We start from the raw sequence: 22,055 nt of genomic DNA, 5'->3' as shown, positions 1-22,055 counted from the left end.
CAAACAGGCCCTGCTGCATAAGTTCGGGCTGACTCCGGAGATGTACAAGAAGAAGTTCCAGGAGGTGCAGAAGAGGCCAGAGGAAACCCATGTGGATACAACCGCCCGCCTGAGGCAATACTACCAGAAGTGGGCGTTCGGGATGGGAGTCCAGTCCGTAGAGGACCTGATCGAGCTGGCGGTCCTGGAGCGATTCTACGAGATGTGCGCACCTGACCTGAGTGTGCGGCTCGTGGACCGGAAGCCAGGGGATTCACATGATGCAGGGAAACTGGCAGATGACTTCACAAACAGCCGGGCCAGGTTTGAAAGTGAGCCCCACAAAGAGAGGGAGTCCTGGAGGGAGAGGGAGTCCCGGAGAGACCGGTTCCTGACCGTACGACAGAGGGGACCACTTCTTGGGCGAGCCCAGGAAAGAGGGGCCGGCCACCCACCCACCAGAGAGCCAAGCAGAGCCTGGACAGAGCAGCCGGCCCGAGGGACACAACAAGACCCGGGCTGTTATCGCTGTGGGCGAAAGGGGCATAGAGCAGCCCAGTGCCCCAAGCTCCCAGACAGGTTGAGCAGGCCGGGGGGTCATGGAGTCAACTGGGTGGAGTCCCAGAAGCCAGAGGGGCTGGCGGCCAAGGTGGGTGGTGCTGACAGTGGGCACTCGGAATGGGCCAAGTCCGGCCCACAGACCAGCTCCTCAGGGGGATCAAATGCTCAGAGGCCAGTTTACAGAGTGGGGGCAGCACTGCCTCTGTGGAGCAAGTGTCTCAAACACCTCGAAGTAGACGGGAAAAATGTCACGGGGTTCTGGGACACAGGCGCTGATGTGACGCTGGCCCGACCCGGGGTGGTGGCACCGGGCTGCATGATACCCGATTCCCACCTGACGATAACAGGAATTGATGGGACCCCTTTCAAGGTGCCCATGGTGAGGGTGCACCTGAAATGGGGGAACAAGGAAGGCCCCAAGGAAGTGGGTGTGCACAGCCATTTGCCGGCGGATGTACTGATGGGGGCTGACCTGGAGAACTGGCAAGGTGAACGCCCTCGTGCCCTGGTCCTGACCCGTAGCCAAAGAAAACAAGAGGTGCGTTCCCTAGATTCCAGGGTACAGGCCCAGCCAAAGTCACAGGAGCCACAGGGGCCAACCCTGAGAGAATGGGGGCCCCCAAAAACCAGATCTCACAGGCCAGGGATGCTGGAGCCAGGCAGGGATGGGGAAGTAGCTTCCGCCCCTGCCCCAGCCGAAGAGTTCCAGGCAGAGCAGCAGAGAGACCCCTCCTTGCAGAAGCTGAGGGAACTGGCCAGTCTCAGCCCAGCTCCAGAGTTGGGGGAGGGCTGCAGGGAGAGATTCCTGTGGGAAAAGGGATTCCTGTACCGGGAATGGGCTCCCAGACGCAAAGCGGAGCCATGGAAGGTCCAGAGGCACCTGGTGGTTCCCCAAAAGTACCGGCGCAGGCTGCTGTACCTAGCCCATGATGTCCCGCTTGCAGGACACCAGGGGATCCACCGCACCAGGAGAAGGTTGTAACAGAACTTTTTTTGGCCAGGGATCTTTGCAGCTGTCCGTCTGTATTGCCTGTCCTGCGATCCCTGCCAGAGGGTGGGGAAGACCCGGGACAAGGGGAAAGCTGCCCTGGGGCCACTGCCCATCATAGAGGAGCCTTTCCAGAAAGTGGCTATAGACATAGTGGGACCCTTCAGCAAGGCAACACGTTCAGGGAAGAAATATATTTTGGTGGTGGTAGATTTTGCCATGCGATACCCAGAAGCAGTGGCCTTGACCTCTATCGACGCTGACACCGTGGCGGATGCTGTGATGGAGTCGGGGATACCTGTGTGTGTGTGTGTGGCTCACAGAGGGTGTGGGGCTCCTGCTGAGGGTAACCCTGACGACCAGGTAACACCTTTGTATGGCAGACAAAGGAGGAGGTGGAGCCTGAGGGGTTTGAATTGGAACTGGGAGTTGGAAGCAGTTAGTCTGGGCTGAGAGAGAGAGAAAGACAAAGAAGGGGGCAAGGCCCCAGCTCTGGGGGCCCCTCGGGGCCTCCTCTCCCCAACATGGCTGGGACTGGCTGTCTCTGCCGGCTGTACTGACTCCTCTGTACGATGCTGTGTCCTGTCGGCTAATAAACCTGCTGTTTTCCTGCTGAGTGAGAGACTCTCCTGCCTGCGGACAGGGTGCAGAGCTTGGGGAACCCCAGAACCCCATCACACTGGTGTCAGGAGTGGGATGTTCTGCACCCAGAGGATGGAGCATCCAGCAGTAAGTGACCGGGGCCCTGGAAGAAGTGGGGCCTGCGAGACCCAGGTGTGCTGACAGGCAGTGAGGTGCAGTTCCCCAAGGCGGAGGGGCCTGCGGCAGAACCCAAGCAACTGCGGTCGTGGTTCTCGAGAGGGGGTGTCACACCCGAGCAGGGGTTACTCCTGGGAATCTGTTGGAGTCGGTCCCAGAAGGTGGAGGGGCTGAGGGCCCAACCCCCAGAAAACAAGTGACCCCTGAGGAGGCTGACGCTGAATGAGTTCTTCCCAAGACAGGGTGCTCATGGTCCCTGAGAGCGGGTGTCACACTGAAGAAGGGGTTCCACTGGGAGTCTATTGGAGTCGGTCCCAGAGGGCGGAGGGGCCTACGGCCTAACCCCGGGGATCTTGTGACCCGCAAGGAGCCTGGCACACTGAAGGGATTCTTCCAGGAATCGTGGGGTGCAGAGGGCATCAGCCTGAGAGCCTGCAACCACGCTGAGCAACTCCGCTGTGAAGTGGCAGCACCTGGAAACCGAATCGAGATTAAAGAAGCTGGACAAGGCAGTGTGGATGTGCAGTGGCACAGCTGAGGGTTAAGGAAACTCCTGCAGGGGTGAGCCCGGATCGGGGCAGGGAAACCTGGACTGCCTGGAGCTCTGAACCGAGTGGCCTGTCACAGCTCAAGGAGGGAAGGAGCGATTCCAACCCATCATCTACTAGTGGCCAAGACAGACCTGCGAAGAGTTTTCCAGGCCTGGGCCGAGGAAGGTGCCTGTGTGTCTGTGCAGGAAAGCAGCTGATCCACTGGGAATGGCAAGTTGTCTGTGAGAGAAGCTGCTTCACCTTCTGTGTGTATGTGGAGACCAGCCGGGGGGCTGGGACAAAGGAGAGAGTGTCTCCCATTGTCTGTCTGTGTTGAACAGCAGCAGCAGCCTGGGGAGAGAGCAGAGCCTGCGTTTGGAAAAGGTGCCAATAAGAAAACTAGCCCATTGTCTGAGGAGGATTCACCAGCCTAGGGTGGCTGGAGAAGGAACCACCAGAAAAGAGCATTCCAGGTGTGTCTCTGAATCCAGCCATGGCGGCTGGAGCAGAGGGAATGGCTCTGGGATGGGCAGTGGTGTCCCTGCTAAGGACGCTGGTCCTTGGTGCAAGAAAAGTGCTTCTGCTTCTGGGGAAGTGAATCCTTTGCCTGAGCCTGTGGGGGCTCGAGATGGAGCCAAGATCCCAAAGCTGGATCTGAGGGCAGCTGAAGCCCAGATGGGAAGTGGGCCTGCCTCTGTGTCTCTCAGGGGGGATGATGCTTTAACTTGGTCTAATCCAGTTAGTATCATCAGGGAATCCCAGAGACCAGAAGATTCTGGTACTTGTTCTTTGCCTGATGCTGAGGTGTTATTGGGAGGGGGTGAGAGGACTCTGTCCTACCAGAGTCATCCTCTCGCCAGGACACAAGAACAGACGGGCAATGGAGTTACGCTGACTGATGAAGATAAAGAAGCTGGTAGCAGAAGGGACGAAAGGGACCCTGACCTTCTGTCCGGTGGTACTGGCTGTCTGCCTGGAGGGGGATTACATGGGAATCTGCTTAATGGGCCAGAAGTGATCCGGGGTGTAGGTGAAACACAGGAGCTGGTTGTGGCTCAAGGGAGCAGTGCCCCTGTGGAGGCAGACAGGGGTGAGTTATTGTTTGGGGAAGCTCTTAAGGAAGAGAATTTCCCTAAAACTTTTCCTGACCTGTCTGTGGGGACTGCAGAAAATGGGAGTGAGGTGAAGGAGAGTGAACAGGAAAGGTGCTTGTCTGTGAGAGCCGGAGCAGCCCTTTGCCTGGGGAGAAGTTTGTTTCAGCTCCTGATGGCCAGGACCTGCCTGAGTGTGAAACCACTGGCTGTGCTCTGCAAGGGTCCAAAGCAGGCAGGGTAAAAGTTTCTCAGGAATTGGAAGTTGATGCAAGTAAAGTAAAACCTATCAGGGAGTGTGAGCAGCCCTGTAAGAACCAAGTAAAACAGCTGCACAGTCAGTCTCTGTAGGATGCAGGAGAGGGCCAGCAATTCCCCATCTCCAGATGGTGAAAACACTTATATTCGTATACTGAACTCCACTTCTGATTCCATGGGGAGGCAGTAGTTGGAGGGGGAAGGACAAAGGAGCTGTGGTCCTGGTGGGACAGTAAGGTGTAAACAGGGATTCCTCCATGTGGATTCTGCGTCTGGGACTCACAAAACAACTCTCAAAAAGCAGTTTGGTTTGCAAATTTCCAGGCTGGCTGGGAGGGGGCCGTCTCCCTGAGATCATCAATGGCCCAGCTCTTGTTAGAAGGGAGGGCACAGCCAGAGAGATCAAATTTCCACCCCAGGGGGCTAGGGAGAAGATTAGAACTTGATGGTGCTAAGAAAGGCCTCAGCCATTTATCCCCAAAATACCAGATTCTCAAGAATGTTGCACAAAGGTTGTGGTCTACCAAAGAGCAACGTAAATGTGCAGTTGCAATGGGTTTGTTCTGTAACTCACGCTGACTGCTGTAACCAAGGGGTGCTGCTACCAAAAGCTGTAGAATTGTACCATGTACTGAAGGTTTGGAAAAAGCCATGTGACATGATGACATTGATGTAGAAGCATGAGTTGTATGTTGAAGGAGTCTGTAACTCTGAAATGTCACCATTGTTCCCTGTAACTAGTCTTGCAACCTCTCACATGAGGAGGAACATTCCAAACCTATTGTGTGGCATGGAAGGGGAAACTGAGGCACACAACCATTTTGGTGGTCTGGCTAAATGCCAAGGGTGGAAGCATTTGTACTGTCCCTTACTGGGCTGTAACTGAAATCCAGACATTGGCTGGAGCAGCTGTATGGACTGGTGGGCAGACAGGGCAGGGCCCAGACCAGAAAAGAACTATTTGATCTGTTGGTGCTGCAGCAGCTGTATGGGCTCTGCCTGCCCGACTTGAGAACGTGGCTGATGGACCAAAGACAGAAGCAGGGAGACCGACCAACCCAAGGGAACTAAAGGAACTTGTCCGGCTGGATCACATGAAAAGGGCCAAGACCAAGCTCCTGAGTTGGAGCCTCCTCCAGCAGGATTATGACATGGAGGTGGTGCACATCAAGGGGAGCACTGAGGGTACAGCCGATGCCCGATCACGAGGGGAGGGCCCCAAACTTCCCCAGGTCACTGGCTGAGTGACCCCGCTCAGTTCGGTCTGGAAGGGGGGAGAGATGTGATGGAGTGGGGGATACCTGTGTGTGTGGGGGGCTTACAGAGGGTGGGGGGCTCCTGCTGAGGGTAACCCTGACGACCAGGTAACACCTTTGTACTGCAGACAGAGGAGGAGGTGGAGCCTGAGGGGTTTGAATTGGAACTGGGAGTTGGGAAGCAGTGAGTCTGGGCTGGGAGAGAGAGAGACAAAGGAGGGGGCCAGGCTCCGGCTCTGGGGGCCCCTCAGGGCCTCCTCTCCCCAACATGGATTGGACTGGCTGTCTCTGCCGGCTGCACTGACTCCTCTGTATGACGCTGTGTCCTGTCGGCTAATAAACCTGCTGTTTTCCTGCTAAGTGAGAGACTCTCCTGCCTGCGGACAGGGTGCAGAGCTTGGGGGACCCCAGAACCCCATCACAGATGCACTGCTGTCCATTTTCAGCAGAGTGGGGTTCCCCAAGGAGGCCCTCACGGATCAGGGGTCCAACTTCATGTCGGCCCTACTGCAAAGCTTGTGGGACAAGCGTGGGGTCCGGCACACCTGGGCCACAGCCTACCACCCGCAGACCAATGGGCTGGTGGAGAGGTTCAATGGGACTCTGAAGCGGATGCTGAGAACCTTCATGAATCAATATCCCCATGACTGGGGCAAGTACTTACCCCACCTGCTGTTTGCATACAGGGAGGTGCCCCAGGAATCCACGGGGTTCTCCCCGTTTGAGCTGCTGTATGGAAGGAGGGTACGGGGACCCTTGGACTTGCTCAGAGAAGAGTGGGAGGGGACGGCCTCTCCTGAAGGGGAGTCAGTGGTACAGTATGTACTGACCTTCCGGGAAAAACTCACCGAGCTCATGGGCCTGGCCAGGGAGAACCTCTCCATGGCCCAAAGGAAGCAAAAGGTCTGGTACGACCGTAACGCCAGGGCCCGAGCCTATGCCACCGGGGACCAAGTGATGGTCCTTATACCTGTGCGGTGGAACAAGCTGCAAGCGGCCTGGGATGGTCCCTTCAAGGTTGTCAAACAGCTAAATGACGTGAATTATGTGGTGGAACTGTCAAACCGGGCCCACAGCCACCGGGTCTATCATGTGAACATGATGAAACCTCACTTGGAAAGAGAGAACTTGGTGCTGGCCGTGTGCAGGCACTGGGAGGGGCAGGGGGATGATCCCTTGGTGGATTTGCTCACAGGGACTGGAGCCGGCTGCTTGCCGAAGTCTATTCCCCTCTCAGACCAGCTGACCCCTGCCCAGCAGACAGAGATCAAGGAGGTGCTGCATTCGCACCAACAGCTGTTCTCTGACAGACGCGGACGCACTGACCTGGCTGTCCACCGAATAGAGACAGGCACCCACGCCCCTATCAAGTGTGTGCCATTCAGAGTCACAGGGAGGACGGCTCAGGACATAGAGCGGGAGGTTGAAGACATGCTGGCTCTGGGGGTCATCCAACCCTCGTCCAGCCCCTGGGCCTCGCCCGTGGTGTTAGTCCCTAAAAAAGATGGGTCTGTTCGGTTTTGTGTGGACTATCGCAAGCTTAACGCCATCACCGTATCGGACGCCTACCCCATGCCCAGGCCTGATGACCTTTTAGACAAGCTGGGGGGGAGCCCGTTATCTCACCACCATAGACCTCACCAAGGGGTACTGGCAAGTGCCATTAGACCAAGATGCCTGGCTCAAGTCGGCTTTCATCACCCCTGTGGGTTCTCTACAAGTTCCTGGTCCTGCCCTTTGGCCTCAGAGGGGCACCTGCTACCTTCCAGCGTCTGGTGGACCAGCTACTGAAAGGGATGGAGAGCTTTGCCCTGGCTTACATGGACGACATTTGCATCTTCAGCCAGATGTGTGAGGACCATGTGTCCCAGGTCAAGCGGGTGCTGGACCCACTCCAGAAGGCTGGTCTGACTATCAAGGCAGGGAAGTACAAGGTGGGGATGGCTGAGGTGACCTACCTGGGCCACAAGGTGGGCAGCAGCTGCTTAAAGCCAGAGCCAGCTAAAGTGGAGGCTGTCAGAGACTGGCCAACACCCCAGACTAAGAAGCAGGTCCAGGCCTTCATTGGGATGGAGGCGAACTACCAGAGGTTTGTGCCCCACTTTAGCTCCATCGCAGCCCCCCTCACGGAGCTATGTAACAAGGGAAAGCCTGACAAGGTGGTCTGGACCGAGCAGTGCCAAGAGGCCCTCTGCGCGCTGAAGGAGGCTCTGGTCAGGGCCCCAGTGCTGGCAAATCCAGACTTCAACAAACCCTTCCTGGTGTTCACCGATGCCTCAGACGTGGGGCTGGGGGCGGTGCTAATGCAGGTGAATGACAAGGGGGAGAAACACCCCATCGTGTACCTGAGCAAGAAGCTGCTGCCCCGGGAGCAGAACTACGCGGCCATAGAGAAGGAATGTCTGGCCATGGTGTGGGCGCTGGCGAAGCTGCAGCCGTACCTGTTTGGACGGCGTTTCACCGTGTACACCGATCACTCACCCCTGACCTGGCTGCATCACATGAAAGGGGCCAACGCCAAGCTCCTGCGGTGGAGTCTGCTCCTGCAGGACTACGACATGGAGGTGGTCCATGTGAAGGGGAACAACAACACCATAGCCGATGCCCTGTCACGCAGGGAGGGCCCGAACTTCCCCAGGTCACTGGCTAAGTGACCCCGCTCAGTTCGGTCTGGAAGGGGGGAGAGAAGTGTGATGGGGTTCAGGGGTTCCCCTGCACTGCACCCCGTCCGCTGGCAGGAGTGACTCTCACTCAGCAGGTACAACAGGAGGTTTATTAGGCAACTGATGCCCAGTTTCTCACAGAAGCGACAGTACAGCAGTCAGAGACAGTCCTTCCAACCCGTCCTGGGGAGAAGACCCCGAGGGGTGCCCCTCTGGGGTGTAGCTTCCCCCTCCTCAGGCTGGCTGCCTTCCAGCTCCCTCTCCCCCTAGCCTCTAACTGCCGCCCCCGATTCAAACCCAGCTCGGCTCCTCCCTCCTCTTTGTTCAGGGCAGAGGTGTTACCTGCCAGTTGTAGCCCCAGGGTCATCCTTAGCCACCGGGAGCTGCTGCTTGTCTCTTACATCCAGCCTGACTCTCACATGCACTCCCCCCACTCCATCACAGGGTGTGGGTACGGGAGAGTGGCGCAGCGCCTGGCTGGCCGGGGGCGCAGGAGAGGTGCTTCTCTGGCTGGCCTGGGGACTCAGTTTGAAGCAGTTTGCCCAGGGCAGGTTCTCCCAGCTTGGCCCAGAACCCCTTGTAATATCACACAGGGCCAGCAAGCCGGGGGGAAAGACCCTCTCACCCCGCTGCCCCCCACGGGGCTGGGAGCCTTGCCCCCGCCGCTGGCAAAGCACAGCCTTGGCCCCCGCCCAAGGGAGAGACCCCGGCCCAGAGCAGTGGGAGCAGGCGCTGGCCCTGGGTGTGGGGCAGGGGCATCGGCCACCTCAGCGGGGTCTTAGGAGCAGCCGTTTCTCCCGGGGCACTAACCGGCTGGGAGGGGAACCAGGCTGAGCTCAGCCTGTGCTGGAGGCGCCGGCCCCAGCAGCCTGGAGCTCACATCTGGGGCTCTGTGCTGTGGGGACTCAGCCTGGGACCTACGACTCCCCTCCCCCAGCCAGGATCTGCAGCCCCCAGCGCCTGTCGCTTAGCCCTGCCCATGCCCAGCCCACAGCCCTTGTCAGGGGCACCGCAGCTCCCAGCCCCAGCCCCAGCCACTCACCGCACCCGGCCCTGGGCTGGCAGAGGGCTGGGCCCTGGCACGGGCCCCGTTGCCGATGCCACTGTGCTCTGGAGCACGGCCAGGACCCGCCGCAGGTGGGGGCAGCAGCGACCTCACCCCGCCCCGCAGCAACAGTTCACAGAGTCGCCTTTGCAGGCAGTGCTGGTCACTTTATTACAGAGCTACAGCGGGAAAAGCTCCACTGGGCAGTGCTGGGGAGCCGGGGCCGGAGACGCCCCACTGGGCAGTGCTGGGGAGCCGGGGCTGGAGACGCCCCACTGGGCAGTGCTGGGGAGCCGGGGCCGGAGACGCCCCACTGGGCAGTGCTGGGGAGCCGGGGCCGGAGACGCCCCACTGGGCAGTGCTGGGGAGCCGGGGATGGAGACGCCCCGCTGGGCAGTGCTGGGGAGCCGGGGCCGGAGACGCCCCACTGGGCAGTGCTGGGGAGCCAGGGCCGGAGACGCCCCACTGGGCAGTGCTGGGGAGCTGGGGCTGGAGACGCCCCACTGGGCAGTGTTGGGGAGCTGGGGCTGGAGACGCCCCACTGGGCAGTGCTGGGCAGGTCGGGGGAGTCAGGGATCCGGCACCGGATGCACATTGCCACTTTGCTGTCCTCGCCCCGGCATCCCGGGGGGCCTGGCACGCAGACACCTCAGCGCTTGGAAAAGTCCCCACCTGGCCAAGACAGGAGAGCCCAGGTTAGGGAAAGCACAGGGAGGGGCTGCTCGGAAAAGGTGGGACCCTGCCCAGGCCAGGCGACGGCTGGGGCTGCCGCACACATGCTGAAGATACCCAGCACGGAGAGACAGAGAGGGTGCGGCTGTGCAGTGAGGCCCGTTGTCGGGCCGTGCAGTGCGGTGATGCTGGGCCCAGGGGCACTGCAGGGTGCGTCTGTGCAGTGACACCCGTTGTTGGGCCGTGCAGTGGGGTGATGCTGGGCCCAGGGGCACTGCAGGGTGCGTCTGTGCAGTGACACCCATTGTTGGGCCGTGCAGTGGGGTGATGCAGGGCCCAGGGGCACTGCATGGTGCAGCTGTGCAGTGATGCCCATTTTTGGGCCGTGCAGTGGGGTGATGCAGGGCCCAGGGGCACTGCAGGATGTGGCTGTGCAGTGATGCCCATTGTTGGACTCTGCAGTGGAGTGATGCTGGGCCCAGGGGCACTGCAAGGGGCGGCTGTGCAGTGACGCCCATGGTCAGGCCATGCAGTGGGGTGATGCTGAGCCCAGGGGCACTGGAGGGTGTGGCTGTGCAGTGACACCCATTGTTGGGCTGTGCAGTGGGGTGATGCAGGGCCCAGGGGCACTGCAGGGTGTGGCTGTGCAGTGATGCCCATTATTGGACTGTGCAGTGGGGTGATGCTGGGCCCAGGGGCACTGCAGGGGGCGGCTGTGCAGTGATGCCCATGGTCAGGCCATGCAGTGGGTTGATGCTGAGCCCAGGGGCACTGCAGGGTGTGGCTGTGCAGTGACACCCGTTGTTGGGCTGTACAGTGGGCTGATGCAGGGCCCAGGGGCACTGCACGGTGTGGCTGTGCAGTGACACCCGTTGTTGGGCTGTGCAGTGGGGTGATGCTGGGCCCAGGGGCACTGCAGGGGGCGGCTGTGCAGTGACGCCCATGGTCAGGCCATGCAGTGGGGTGATGCTGAGCCCAGGGGCACTGCAGGGTGTGGCTGTGCAGTGACACCCGTTGTTGGGCTGTGCAGTGGGGTGATGCTGGGCCCAGGGGCACTGCAAGGGGCGGCTGTGCAGTGACGCCCATGGTCAGGCCATGCAGTGTGCTGATGCTGGGCTCCAGTCTCACCCCGGCAGTGGGTTCTGGGTGCACTGGCCCATGAGGCAATGTGAGCCCTGGGCCTGCTGGAGCGCTGCTGTCCCCCTGCTACCACACCGCCTCTGACACTCACTGGTGGCGCCTGAGCCCCGTCCCGGCCCCAGTCCCAGGTTGTGCCCCAGTGCCCCCCACATACCCACTCCAGCCCCTGGCCCCACCCCAGGCACAGCCTCAGCCCAGTTCTGCCAGCAGTGCCGCAACCGGGGCCCCAGAGCAGCCCGAGCTGAGCGGGCCCAGCCCAGCGCCACTCACCCTGGCAGCTGCTGCACGCACAGCTGTGGATGACGGGCACCACCACAGGCTCCACCTCCCCGTCCTCGCAGGGCAGGCTCAGGATGCGCACGGGGCTCACCGGGTCCAGGTGGTAACTGCAGCACTCGCACAGCGTCTGCAGGTAGGGCTCCTGCAGGGGAAGGCGCGGCTGGCGTGGGCCAAGGGCTCTGGGGCAGGGCGAGCGGGACGCCACGTGTTCCCCCTGGCCCGGCTCCCGCCCGCCACGTGTTCCCCCCGGCCCGGCTCCCGCCCGCCGCGTGTTCCCCCCAGCCCGGCTCCCGCCCGCCGCGTGTTCCCCCCGGCCCGGCTCCTGCCTGCTGTGTATTTCCCCCGGCCCGGCTCCCGCCCGCCGCGTGTTCCCCCGGCCCGGCTCCCGTCCGCCGCATGTTCCCCCAGCCCGGGCTCCCGCCTGCTGTGTATTTCCCCCGGCCCGGCTCCCGCCCGCCGCGTGTTCCCCCGGCCCGGCTCCCGTCCGCCGCGTGTTCCCCCCGGCCCGGCTCCCGCCCGCCGCGTGTTCCCCCCGGCCCGGCTCCTGCCCGCTGTGTATTTCCCCCGGCCCGGCTCCCGCCCGCCGCGTGTTCCCCCGGCCCGGCTCCCGTCCGCCGCGTGTTCCCCCAGCCCGGCTCCCGTCCGCCGCGTGTTCCCCCAGCCCGGGCTCCCACCTGCTGTGTATTTCCCCCGGCCCGGCTCCCGCCCGCCGCGTGTTCCCCCAGCCCGGCTCCCGTCCGCCGCGTGTTCCCCCAGCCCGGGCTCCCACCTGCTGTGTATTTCCCCAGGCCCGGCTCCCGCCTGCCGTGTGCTCCCCTGGCCCGGCTCCCGCCCACCACATGTTTCCCCAGGCCCGGCACCCGCCTGCCGTGTGTTCTGGGCCAAGGTCCTGCCCGCCGTGTGCTCGGAACCACAGACAGACCAGACTTGTACCTGTTTTCTGCGTTCCAGCTCCAAACAGAGCCAGTGCGGTAAGGCCCAGGCTGCTGGTGCAGTGCCCTGGCCTGGGAACAGCATCCCTCCCTCAGGCGCGCCAGCTCCTGGTCTGGCCGTGCCCGCCGGCTCACCTCGGAGATGACGTTGGTGCGGGAGGGGCAGCGCCCGCTGCAGTAGCTGACCTCCACGCCGGGCAGGGCGCAGCGCCCCTTGGTGATGTTCCGCACCTCCGTGAAGCGCTGGCAGACGGACGACGGCTCCTCTGCAAAGCAGAGCGGCGTGGCACTGCCCGGCTCACCAGGGGTCCCTCCCTGCACCGGCATGCGCCCGCCTCTGGGGAGGCCCCGCTGGTGGCTGACAGCCCGGTGCTCAGCCTGCCCGGAGGCCTGATTTCCACTCGACTCCTGGTGAGAAGGGCCTGGGGGTTCCATTCACACCGCCAACGGGCTGGGCTGTTAACCGGCCAGTCGCCAGCGCAGCAGGGCCGAGGCTAACCGGCTCCCACCTGCCGGCTCTGCACAGCTCCGGGAGTGGCCGCCAGTCCCTGCGGCTGGCACGTGGTGGGGCAGCCAGGGAGGCTCCATGTGCACCCGTCCCCCCTTCCCAAATGGCAGCTCCACAGCTCCTGTGGGCTGGGAACCGTGGCCCCGGGGAGCTGCAGGCCTGAAGGCAACGCAGGGAGCCTCCCTGCCACTCACGCCCTAACAGCCACAGGCCCTGGAAGCCACTTGCTGGGAACCCCAGTGAGTGCTGCTGGGATCCCACAACTCAAACCCCCTCCTGCACCCCACCTCCTGCTCCAGCCTACGGCCCCTCCCACACTCCGACCCCCTCACCCCGGCCTGGACCCCCTCCTGCACCCCACCTCCTGCTCCAGCCTATGGCCCCTCCCACACTCCGACCCCCTCACCCCGGCCTGGACCCCCTCCTGCACCCCACCCCCTGCTCCAGCCCACGGCCCCACCCACACTCTGACCCCCTCACCCCGGCCTGGACCCCAAATCCCTCTCAGCCCCTCACTTTCCAGCCCCCCCAGCCCCCTACTCCAAGCTCCCTCCATCCAACCTCTACCCCAGGCCCCGCAGCCTCAGCACAGCCATGTCCAGCCGAGACACTCACCCAAACCTGGGAGTGTCGGCAACGATCAACCCCCCACCTGGGTTTAGCCCCTCCTCTGAGAGATGGTCCCTCCAGCAGCACAGCGTCCCTGGGCCACGCAGGGACACCCCCACGGATGGGGGAGAACGCCCCATAGGGGTCCCTGGCAGCACAGCGCCCCTGGGCCACGCAGGGACACCCCCACGGATGGGGGAGAATGCCCCATGGGGGTCCCTGGCAGCACAGCGCCCTGGGCCACGCAGGGACACCCCCACGGATGGGGGAGAACGCCCCATGGGGGTCCCTGGCAGCACAGCGTCCCTGGGCCACACAGGGACACCCCCACGGATGGGGGAGAATGCCCCATAGGGGTCCCTGGCAGCACAGCGCCCTGGGCCACACAGGGACACCCCCACGGATGGGGGAGAATGCCCCATTGGGGTCCCTGGCAGCACAGCGCCCCTGGGCCACGCAGGGGCACCCCCACGGATGGGGGGAGCGCCCCCTGGAGGTCCCCGGCAGCACAGCACCCCCAGCACACCCCAGATGCTCCCAGTGCGAAGAGGCCCCGGTGGCTCCCTGCCATGGGCGGCGCCGTACCGAACGACTCCCGCCGGCACACGGGGCAGCATCCGCTGGGCTCCTGCACCTTCACTTCGCCCTGGGGAGAGAGCGAATGTGAGCGACAGGCGGCCGGGGAGCCGCGTGAGGGGCCAGGCCTGGCAGCTCTGGTGCAGGGCAGCTCACCCCGTGGCCAGCTGGGGGGGGCCGCTCCAGCCAGCAGCCTGTTGCCCCACCCCACGGCCGGGGGCTCCTGCTGCCCGCAGCGGCCTCGCGTCAGGGTCAGCCCAGGGACCGTCCTGCCCGGCCTCAGAGTCACACGCTGCTGAGCTGAGTCCGGCTTGGGAGGGACCTCCCAGCTCTGCCCCACACACCAGCTCCTGCTGCTGCGCCCCGGAGGGTGCAGGGAGAGGCCATGGGGCAGGATTAGGGCTCAGCCCTGTGCCCACACCCAGGCAGGGCCTGCAAGCTGGGCTGCTGCAGAGGGGCGGGGGGGCAGCTGTGGGTGGGCAGTCTGCCCAGGGGCACCCAGGGGACTCTGCCTGCAAGAGGGAGCAGACCCATGGCCACCCCAGGGGCTGCACTCCTCCACTGAGCTGTGCCGCGCCGAGCCGCGCCGTACCTCCAGGCACAGGATAGGGGGGCAGCCTGCTGAGCACTCAGCTCGCCCATTCACACAGCGGCAGCTCTCACAGCCCTGCTGCCACTCTGTGCCAGCCTGGGGGAGAGAAGCAGCGTTGGAAGTGGCAGGGACAGGCAGGATGAACCCCAGCCCAGGTCCCCAGCCCAGGGCCGTGCAGGCCGACGCGGACGGACCCCCGGCTCCGGCTCTCCAGCCCAGGGCTGTGCAGGTCGATGCAGACGGACCCCGGCTCCGGCTCTCCAGCCCAGGGCTGTGCAGGCCGACGCGGACGGACCCCCTGCTCCGGCTCCCCAGCTCAGGGCCGTGCAGGTTGATGCAGACGGACCCCAGCCCAGCTCCCCAGCCCAGGGCTGTGCAGGTCGATGCAGACGGACCCCGGCTCCAGCTCCCCAGCCCAGGGCCGTGCAGGCTGACGCAGACAGACCCAATGGGGCAGCCCTGGGCACTGGCTCACAGACCCAGCAGGGCCATACAGTGCAGACCCCCCCAGCTCAGAGGGGTGACCCCAAGCCCCCTAGACCCTGGTGGCCAGCAGAGCAGCATCTCATGCAGGGCAGGGCTCGGCCATGCCTGGCAGCCCCCTGTCCATGTGCCAGACAAAGCTGCCTGGCCTGGCAGGGGCAGGGCTCCCTGGCCGACCTGTGCTGCGGGGATGGGTCGGAGCTGCAGCTCTCGCACACTCACTGGGTGCAGCTGGCCCTCGTGCTCACACTCGCAATGAGCAGCGGTGACGCAGTGCCCACTGCTGTTCCGGTAGCGCCCGGCCTCGCACACGCAGCCTGGCACGGCCCCCCCGCTGCAGTTGTGCTGGGCTTGCTGGTAGATCTGTTGGCAGGTGCGTTCGCAGGGCGCCGTGGGGCTAGGGCTGTGCCAGTGTTCACCTGTGGGGCAGACTGCAGCAGCAACCCGACATGTCAGGCCAAGGAACTCCAACCCACCATCCCCTCCCTGCCTCCCTGCCCACACTAAGGGGGCCTGTCTGGCCTGGCCTGCCCCTACCCAGCTGGGTGCCCACCCGTCTCTGCCACCCCTTGTCCCTCCCCAGGCATGCGGCTCCCCGCGCCCCCAGAGCAGAGCTCCTGGCAGCACAGGGGGCCTGCTCCCGGGGCCCCGTCTCAGCCCACTCCCACCGCAGCAAACGGCCGTGCCGTGCCGTGCCGGCGGCTCACCGCAGTCGTGCAGGGAGCAGGGCGTCCGGCGCGTCGGGGGCCCCAGGCACTCGGCCCCGTCGTACAGGCGCTGCTGCAGCGGGTGCCGCTGGGAGATCCGCACGCCCGGCCCGCAGGTCACAGAGCACGCGGACCAGGCCGACCACGCCGACCACAGGCAGTCCACTGGGGAGAACGGGGGTGAGGGCTGAACCCACGGCACTGGGGGGCAGAGCTGGGGCTGGGGGGGCAGAGCTGAGCGTACAGCACTGGGGGGCAGATCTGGGTTCACGGGGGGCAGAGCTGGGTGTATGGCACTGGGGGGGCAGAGCTGGGTTCACGGGGGGCAGAGCTGGGCGTATGGCGCTGGGGGGGCAGAGCTGGGCGTATGGCATTGGGGGGCAGAGCTGGGTCCATGGGGGGCACAGCTGGGTGTATGGCACCGGGGGGCAGAGCTGGGTCCATGGGGGGCAGAGCTGGATCCATGGGGGGCAGAGCTGGGCGTATGGCACTGGGGGGCAGAGCTGGGTTCACGGGGGGCAGAGCTGGGTGTACGGCACCGGGGGGCAGAGCTGGGTCCATGGGGGGCAGAGCTGGGCGTATGGCATTGGGGGGCAGAGCTGGGCGTATGGCACTGGGGGGGCAGAGCTGGGTCCATGGGGGGCACAGCTGAGTGTACAGCACTGGGGGGCAGAGCTGGGCGTATGGCACTGGGGGGCAGAGCTGGGTCCATGGGGGGCAGAGCTGAGTGTACAGCACTGGGGGGCAGAGCTGGGCGTATGGCACTGGGGGGCAGAGCTGGGTCCATGGGGGGCACAGCTGAGTGTACAGCACTGGGGGGCAGAGCTGGGCGTATGGCACTGGGGGGCAGAGCTGGGTCCATGGGGGGCAGAGCTGAGTGTACAGCACTGGGGGGCAGAGCTGGGCGTATGGCACTGGGGGGCAGAGCTGGGTCCATGGGGGGCACAGCTGAGTGTACAGCACTGGGGGGCAGAGCTGGGCGTATGGCACTGGGGGGCAGAGCTGGGTCCATGGGGGGCAGAGCTGGGTCCATGGGGGGCAGAGCTGAGTGTACAGCACTGGGGGGCAGAGCTGGGCGTATGGCACTGGGGGGCAGAGCTGGGTCCATGGGGGGCACAGCTGAGTGTACAGCACTGGGGGGCAGAGCTGGGCGTATGGCACTGGGGGGCAGAGCTGGGTCCATGGGGGGCACAGCTGAGTGTACAGCACTGGGGGGCAGAGCTGGGCGTATGGCACTGGGGGGCAGAGCTGGGTCCATGGGGGGCACAGCTGAGTGTACAGCACTGGGGGGCAGAGCTGGGCGTATGGCACTGGGGGGCAGAGCTGGGTCCATGGGGGGCAGAGCTGGGTCCATGGGGAGCACAGCTGAGTGTACAGCACTGGGGGGCAGAGCTGGGTGTACAGCACCGGGGGGCAGAGCTGGGTCCATGGGGGGCAGAGCTGAGTGTACAGCACTGGGGGGCAGAGCTGGGTGTACAGCACCGGGGGGCAGAGCTGGGTCCATGGGGGGCAGAGCTGAGTGTACAGCACTGGGGGGCAGAGCTGGGCGTATGGCATGGGGCGGGGGCAGAGCTGGGCACTCAGAATTCGGGGGTGAGGTTGCTGGGTATTCAGACGAACGGGAAAAGCCTCCAGTCCCAAAGGGGGCCAGCCCCAGCCCCAGCCCCAGCCCCAGCCCCAGCCCCAAGGCATTTGTGGGGTGAGATGTGGCTGTTTGTGCTCGGCTGTGCCAGCGGCCGGCCCTGGCCCTCCCTGCATGGACTCCCTTGGGCTGCAGGAACAGCGCCCTCCTGCCCCACAGCCCTGCCCCCGAGTGAGCTCCTCCAGCGAGTGGCCGCTGGCCCCCGGGGTGAGCTGCCGGCGGGCGGGGGGCTGTGCCCGCACACAGGGCACTTACCATCGCAGTCCCGCTGGGAGCAGCTGAAGGCGCCGCGGAGACAGACGCTGCAAAGGGAGTGCGGCGAGGTGAGAGCCGGGCCTGTGGCTGCGCCCCGCAGCAGCCGTCACTCAGCTCACCCCCCGGCCCAGATGGTGGGAACCCAGGAGTCCGGGCGCCCGCTCAGCTCTGCCCCCGCGCCCGGGGTGGGCCGAGCAGCGTGTGCCCGGAGCCGGGGAGAGGTGCCGGTGCAGCCGGGCCAGCCTGCAGGGCTCACGGGCCCCAGCCCAGTCCAGCCCAGCGCCCGCTCGTACAAGGGCCAGTACTCAGCCCTGCAGAGGTGCCCGGTCGCGGTACCAGCAGGTACTGCCACAAAACCAGCCCCACCCAGGGCCGGGCGGTGCCGCCCACACACCCGCCCCACTCGGGACGGGCCTGGCACAGGGGGCAGCTGTCACCCGCACTGTGCCCATGGGAGAGCCCTGCCCTGGCACTGCCCTGCTCCCCAGGTGCCGCAGGCCCCTCGAGCTCAGCACTGACCAGCTGTGGCACTGGTGCTGGATGGTGCTGCCGGGCGGGTACTCCCTCGCCCGCTCCTCCTGCGACAGGTTGGAGGCCCAGGGCACGGCAGGGACCAGAGTGCAGCGGCATTCCTCCGGGGGCACGCACGCCCCCTCCTGCAGCACCTGCGGCAACGCGGCAGCTGGCACCCGAGCCGCCGGGCCCCTCCGTCTGCCCCACACTCCTGGGGAGCCCCCTGCCCCCCCAGAGCTGCCGGGGCCCCTCCATCTGCCCCACACCCCTGGGGAGCCCCCTGCCTCCCCCCGAGCCGCTGGGGCCCCTCCGTCTGCCCCACACCCCGGGGAGCCCCCTGCCTCCCCCCAAGCCGCTGGGGCCCCTCTGTCTGCCCCACACCCCTGGGGAGCCCCCTGCCTCCCCCCGAGCCGCTGGGGCCCCTCTGTCTGCCCCACACCCCTGGGGAGCCCCCTGCCTCCCCCCGAGCCGCTGGGGCCCCTCTGTCTGCCCCACACCCCAGGGAGCCCCCTGCCTCCCCCCTAGCCGCTGGGGCCCCTCCGTCTGCCCCACACCCCGGGGAGCCCCCTGCCTCCCCCCGAGCCGCTGGGGCCCCTCTGTCTGCCCCACACCCCGGGGAGCCCCCTGCCCCCCCAGAGCTGCCGGGGCCCCTCCGTCTGCCCCACACCCCGGGGAGCCCCCTGCCTCCCCCCAAGCCGCTGGGGCCCCTCTGTCTGCCCCACACCCCTGGGGAGCCCCCTGCCTCCCCCCGAGCCGCTGGGGCCCCTCTGTCTGCCCCACACCCCTGGGGAGCCCCCTGCCTCCCCCCGAGCCGCTGGGGCCCCTCTGTCTGCCCCACACCCCAGGGAGCCCCCTGCCTCCCCCCTAGCCGCTGGGGCCCCTCCGTCTGCCCCACACCCCGGGGAGCCCCCTGCCTCCCCCCGAGCCGCTGGGGCCCCTCTGTCTGCCCCACACCCCGGGGAGCCCCCTGCCCCCCCAGAGCTGCCGGGGCCCCTCCGTCTGCCCCACACCCCGGGGAGCCCCCTGCCTCCCCCCGAGCCGCTGGGGCCCCTCTGTCTGCCCCACACCCCTGGGGAGCCCCCTGCCTCCCCCCGAGCCGCTGGGGCCCCTCTGTTCTGAACTGCCCTTCTCTGCTGTGCCCCAGGACCCTTTGATACCCCACCCACAGCCCCCTGTGAGTGCAGGTGGTGCTTGGGGTGAGTGGGTGGCGGGGGCCTGCTCAGTGCCCAGCAGCCCAGCCCCTCGCTCCGCAGTCAAACAGCCCTCAGGCCCCGGGGCTGGGTGAGCCTCTGCCCTCCAGGTTGCTGGGGGCTCCCCTCCCGCAAGCCCTGCTCAGGGCCCCTCGGGCAGGCTGGGGCAGGGGTGAAGGAAGAGGCCAGACCCAGCCCGTCGGCCCCGCGCAGCAGGCAGGGCTGCGGTCTCAGGCCCAGGCAGCAGCAGCTGCTGCCCGCCCCGGGGGCTGCCACAGGCACAGAGACCCACCTGGCCAGGCGGGCAGGCACAGCCGGGCTGGCACCGCTCCTGCAGGCACTCGGTCCCTGGGCGCAGGTCAGAGCAGGTGTGTGGACAGGCGTTGGCACAGGAGCTGTACACCTGGGTGCCTGGGCACTCTGCACACAGCAAGGGCAGGTCACACCGGGGAGCCAGCGGCCCCCCCACCGCTCCCCACAACATCGTACTCGAGGGGGATGGGATGCACAGCCCGAGGGCCCCACACGGCACCACGTACAGGTGGGTCCCCTCTGCCGGGCACACGGCACCACGTACAGGTGGGTCCCCTCTGCCGGGCACACGGCACCACGTACAGGTGGGTCCCCTCTACCGGGCACACGGTACCACGTACAGGTGGGTCCCCTCTGCCGGGCACACGGTACCACGTACAGACAGGGGCTCCCCTCTCTGGACACGCCAGCCACGCCCACGCTGGGCTGGGGCTCCCCTCTCTGGACACGCCACGCCCGCGCAGGGAGGGGACTCCCCCTGCTCCCCTTAGGGGCTCTTGGCCCCCAGCCCGTGCAGGCCGACACGCTGGGCACTCGAGGGTGCCGCCCTGCCCCCCAGCCCTACGCTGGCAGCTGGCTGACCCCCCGCCCCCGTACCTGGTGTGCAGTTGTGGGTGTTGCAGGCACGGTGCTGCAGCAGCGGGACGGGGCACTGCTCCCCCTCGCCATCCCCTGGGGCCAGCGGGCGCCGGCTGCGCTCCACCACGCCCCCGCCACAGCTGGCGCTGCAGGGGCTCCACCCCGACCAGGGGCTCAGCTGGCAGCCGGCTGCAAGGGCAGAGCCGGCTCAGGCTGGGGCAGGGGCTCGCACAGCCGGAGCCGCGCAGGCCGGGGCGGGGGGCTGGCGCCCTGCGAACGGCAGCTCACAGGCAGCAGCCAGGGCGAGCGCCTGGGCCGTTGGGGCTGCGCCGACGCTGGTGCCGAGGGAGGCGGCTGTTTTACTGCCGCTGTCGTGCCAGTCGGGCGGGCGCGGCTCCTGCTCACCATCACCCTCCCTGGGAGACCACCCAGCCCCCCGGCACAACCGACGGCGGAGGGGGCGCGGCCGGAGGCAGAGCAGCACTCGGCTCCCATCTGCGGCACAGGACTTCGGCTGCAGCCCCGTGGCCTGGCAGACCCCACGCAAGGCCTGGGACAGGCTCCAACTCCTGCTTCCACACCGGGGACTCAGTGGACTTGACTCAGTGTGGGCCGGGGGGCCTGGGAGCTCCCCTCCGGCTGGGGCGGCAGGAGCACCCTGCTGGGAACAGCGCTGGAAGGGGGGCTGACCCGGCCAGCGAAGGGCGTATCCAGAGACTTGTAGGAGAGCCGCCGGCTCCCCCTGCCGCAGCCGGCACCACGGCCTGTGCGACTGCTGCACCCAATGTGGCAGCTGCACCCGTTGTACCCGCACCCGCGTCCGTCTGGCCTTTCCCACCCGCCCTGCAGCTGCTGGATGCTAAAGCGCCAGCCCAGCGCACTCTGGGGGGCCAGGTCTGAGCCATGCACCGAGCGGGGCTGGGGCCGGGCCCCTGGGGCGGGAAGAGCCTGTGTGGATGGGGGGCGATTGGTTCTCAGCACCTCTCCGGGGTGAGGGGGGGCCGGGCTGGGGCCCCAGGGGAGCTGGAGTTGGGGGGGGTTGCTGGGTAGTGTGAGGGGGGGCTGGGCTGGGCCCCAGGGGAACTGGAGTCGGGGGAGGTTGCTGGGTGGTTTCTGGCCATGCTCCGTGGGGCGGGTTGGTGCTTTGCACAGGAGGGCCCAGGTGGGGCTGTGAGTGCCCCCTTGTTACGCAGTTTTCCTTGGTTGGACGCTTCCTGTGCCCAGAGAAACCTCCAATGTTACACTGCTTCTGCAGAGCCCCAGACAGCAAGGGGGCCGGCACTCACCAGGGCAGGGCCGTGGGGCTCTCGGGGAGCAGGGCCGTGGGGCCGGCACTCACCGGGGCAGGGCTGTGGGGCTCAGAGCGGGGCAGGGCCAAAGGGCCGGCACTCACCGGGGCAGGGCCGTGGGGCTCAGAGCGGGGCAGGGCCGTGGGGCTGGCACTCACCGGGGCAGAGCTGTGGGGCTCAGAGCGGGGCAGGGCCAAAGGGCCGGCACTCACCGGGGCAGGGCCGTGGGGCTCAGAGCGGGGCAGGGCCGTGGGGCTCTCGGGGGGCAGGGCCGTGGGGCTCAGAGCGGGGCAGGGCCGTGGGGCTCTCGGGGAGCAGGGCCGTGGGGCCGGCACTCACTGGTGCAGGGCCGTGGGGCTCAGAGCGGGGCAGGGCCGTGGGGCTCTCGGGGGGCAGGGCCATGGGGCCGGCACTCACCGGGGCAGGGCTGAGGGTTGCACTCCGCGATCTCCTCCATGGCCTCGGCGGTACACGGGGCGCCGCCGGGGCTCTCGTGGCAGAGGCGGTACCGCAGGGCGCTGCCCCCCCCGCAGCTGACGGCGCAGGGGCTCCAGGGCGCCCAAGGCCCATAGGAGGGGCACTCCGGCTCCGGGCAGGCGAAGGAGCCGTTCACGCAGGTGCTGCAGGGAGAGGCCTGGCTCAGGGGC

At 66.2% G+C, this 22,055-nt stretch overlaps 1 protein-coding gene across 1 annotated transcript in view; it reads right to left on the bottom strand.

Moving 5' to 3' along the window:
- Positions 1–9,284: 9,284 nt before the first annotated feature.
- Positions 9,285–22,055, bottom strand: part of LOC142008354 (SCO-spondin-like) — a 157,040-nt gene continuing 144,269 nt past the window's right edge. Inside the window, exons 98-109 of the mRNA XM_074985534.1 lie at positions 21,826–22,028; positions 20,138–20,308; positions 19,521–19,648; positions 18,045–18,190; positions 17,526–17,572; positions 15,629–15,793; positions 15,144–15,352; positions 14,439–14,534; positions 13,856–13,916; positions 12,289–12,419; positions 11,213–11,363; positions 9,285–9,802 (exon numbers count right to left, since the gene is read on the bottom strand). Coding sequence (XP_074841635.1) covers positions 9,780–9,802; positions 11,213–11,363; positions 12,289–12,419; positions 13,856–13,916; positions 14,439–14,534; positions 15,144–15,352; positions 15,629–15,793; positions 17,526–17,572; positions 18,045–18,190; positions 19,521–19,648; positions 20,138–20,308; positions 21,826–22,028 — 1,531 coding nt within the window. The 3' untranslated portion in view covers positions 9,285–9,779. The remainder of the gene's footprint in view (positions 9,803–11,212; positions 11,364–12,288; positions 12,420–13,855; positions 13,917–14,438; positions 14,535–15,143; positions 15,353–15,628; positions 15,794–17,525; positions 17,573–18,044; positions 18,191–19,520; positions 19,649–20,137; positions 20,309–21,825; positions 22,029–22,055) is intronic.

This window comes from Carettochelys insculpta, chromosome 2 (genome assembly GCF_033958435.1).
Source record: "Carettochelys insculpta isolate YL-2023 chromosome 2, ASM3395843v1, whole genome shotgun sequence".
Lineage (NCBI taxonomy): Eukaryota > Metazoa > Chordata > Testudines > Carettochelyidae > Carettochelys > Carettochelys insculpta.
This window is presented reverse-complemented; position numbering and strand designations above follow the sequence as displayed.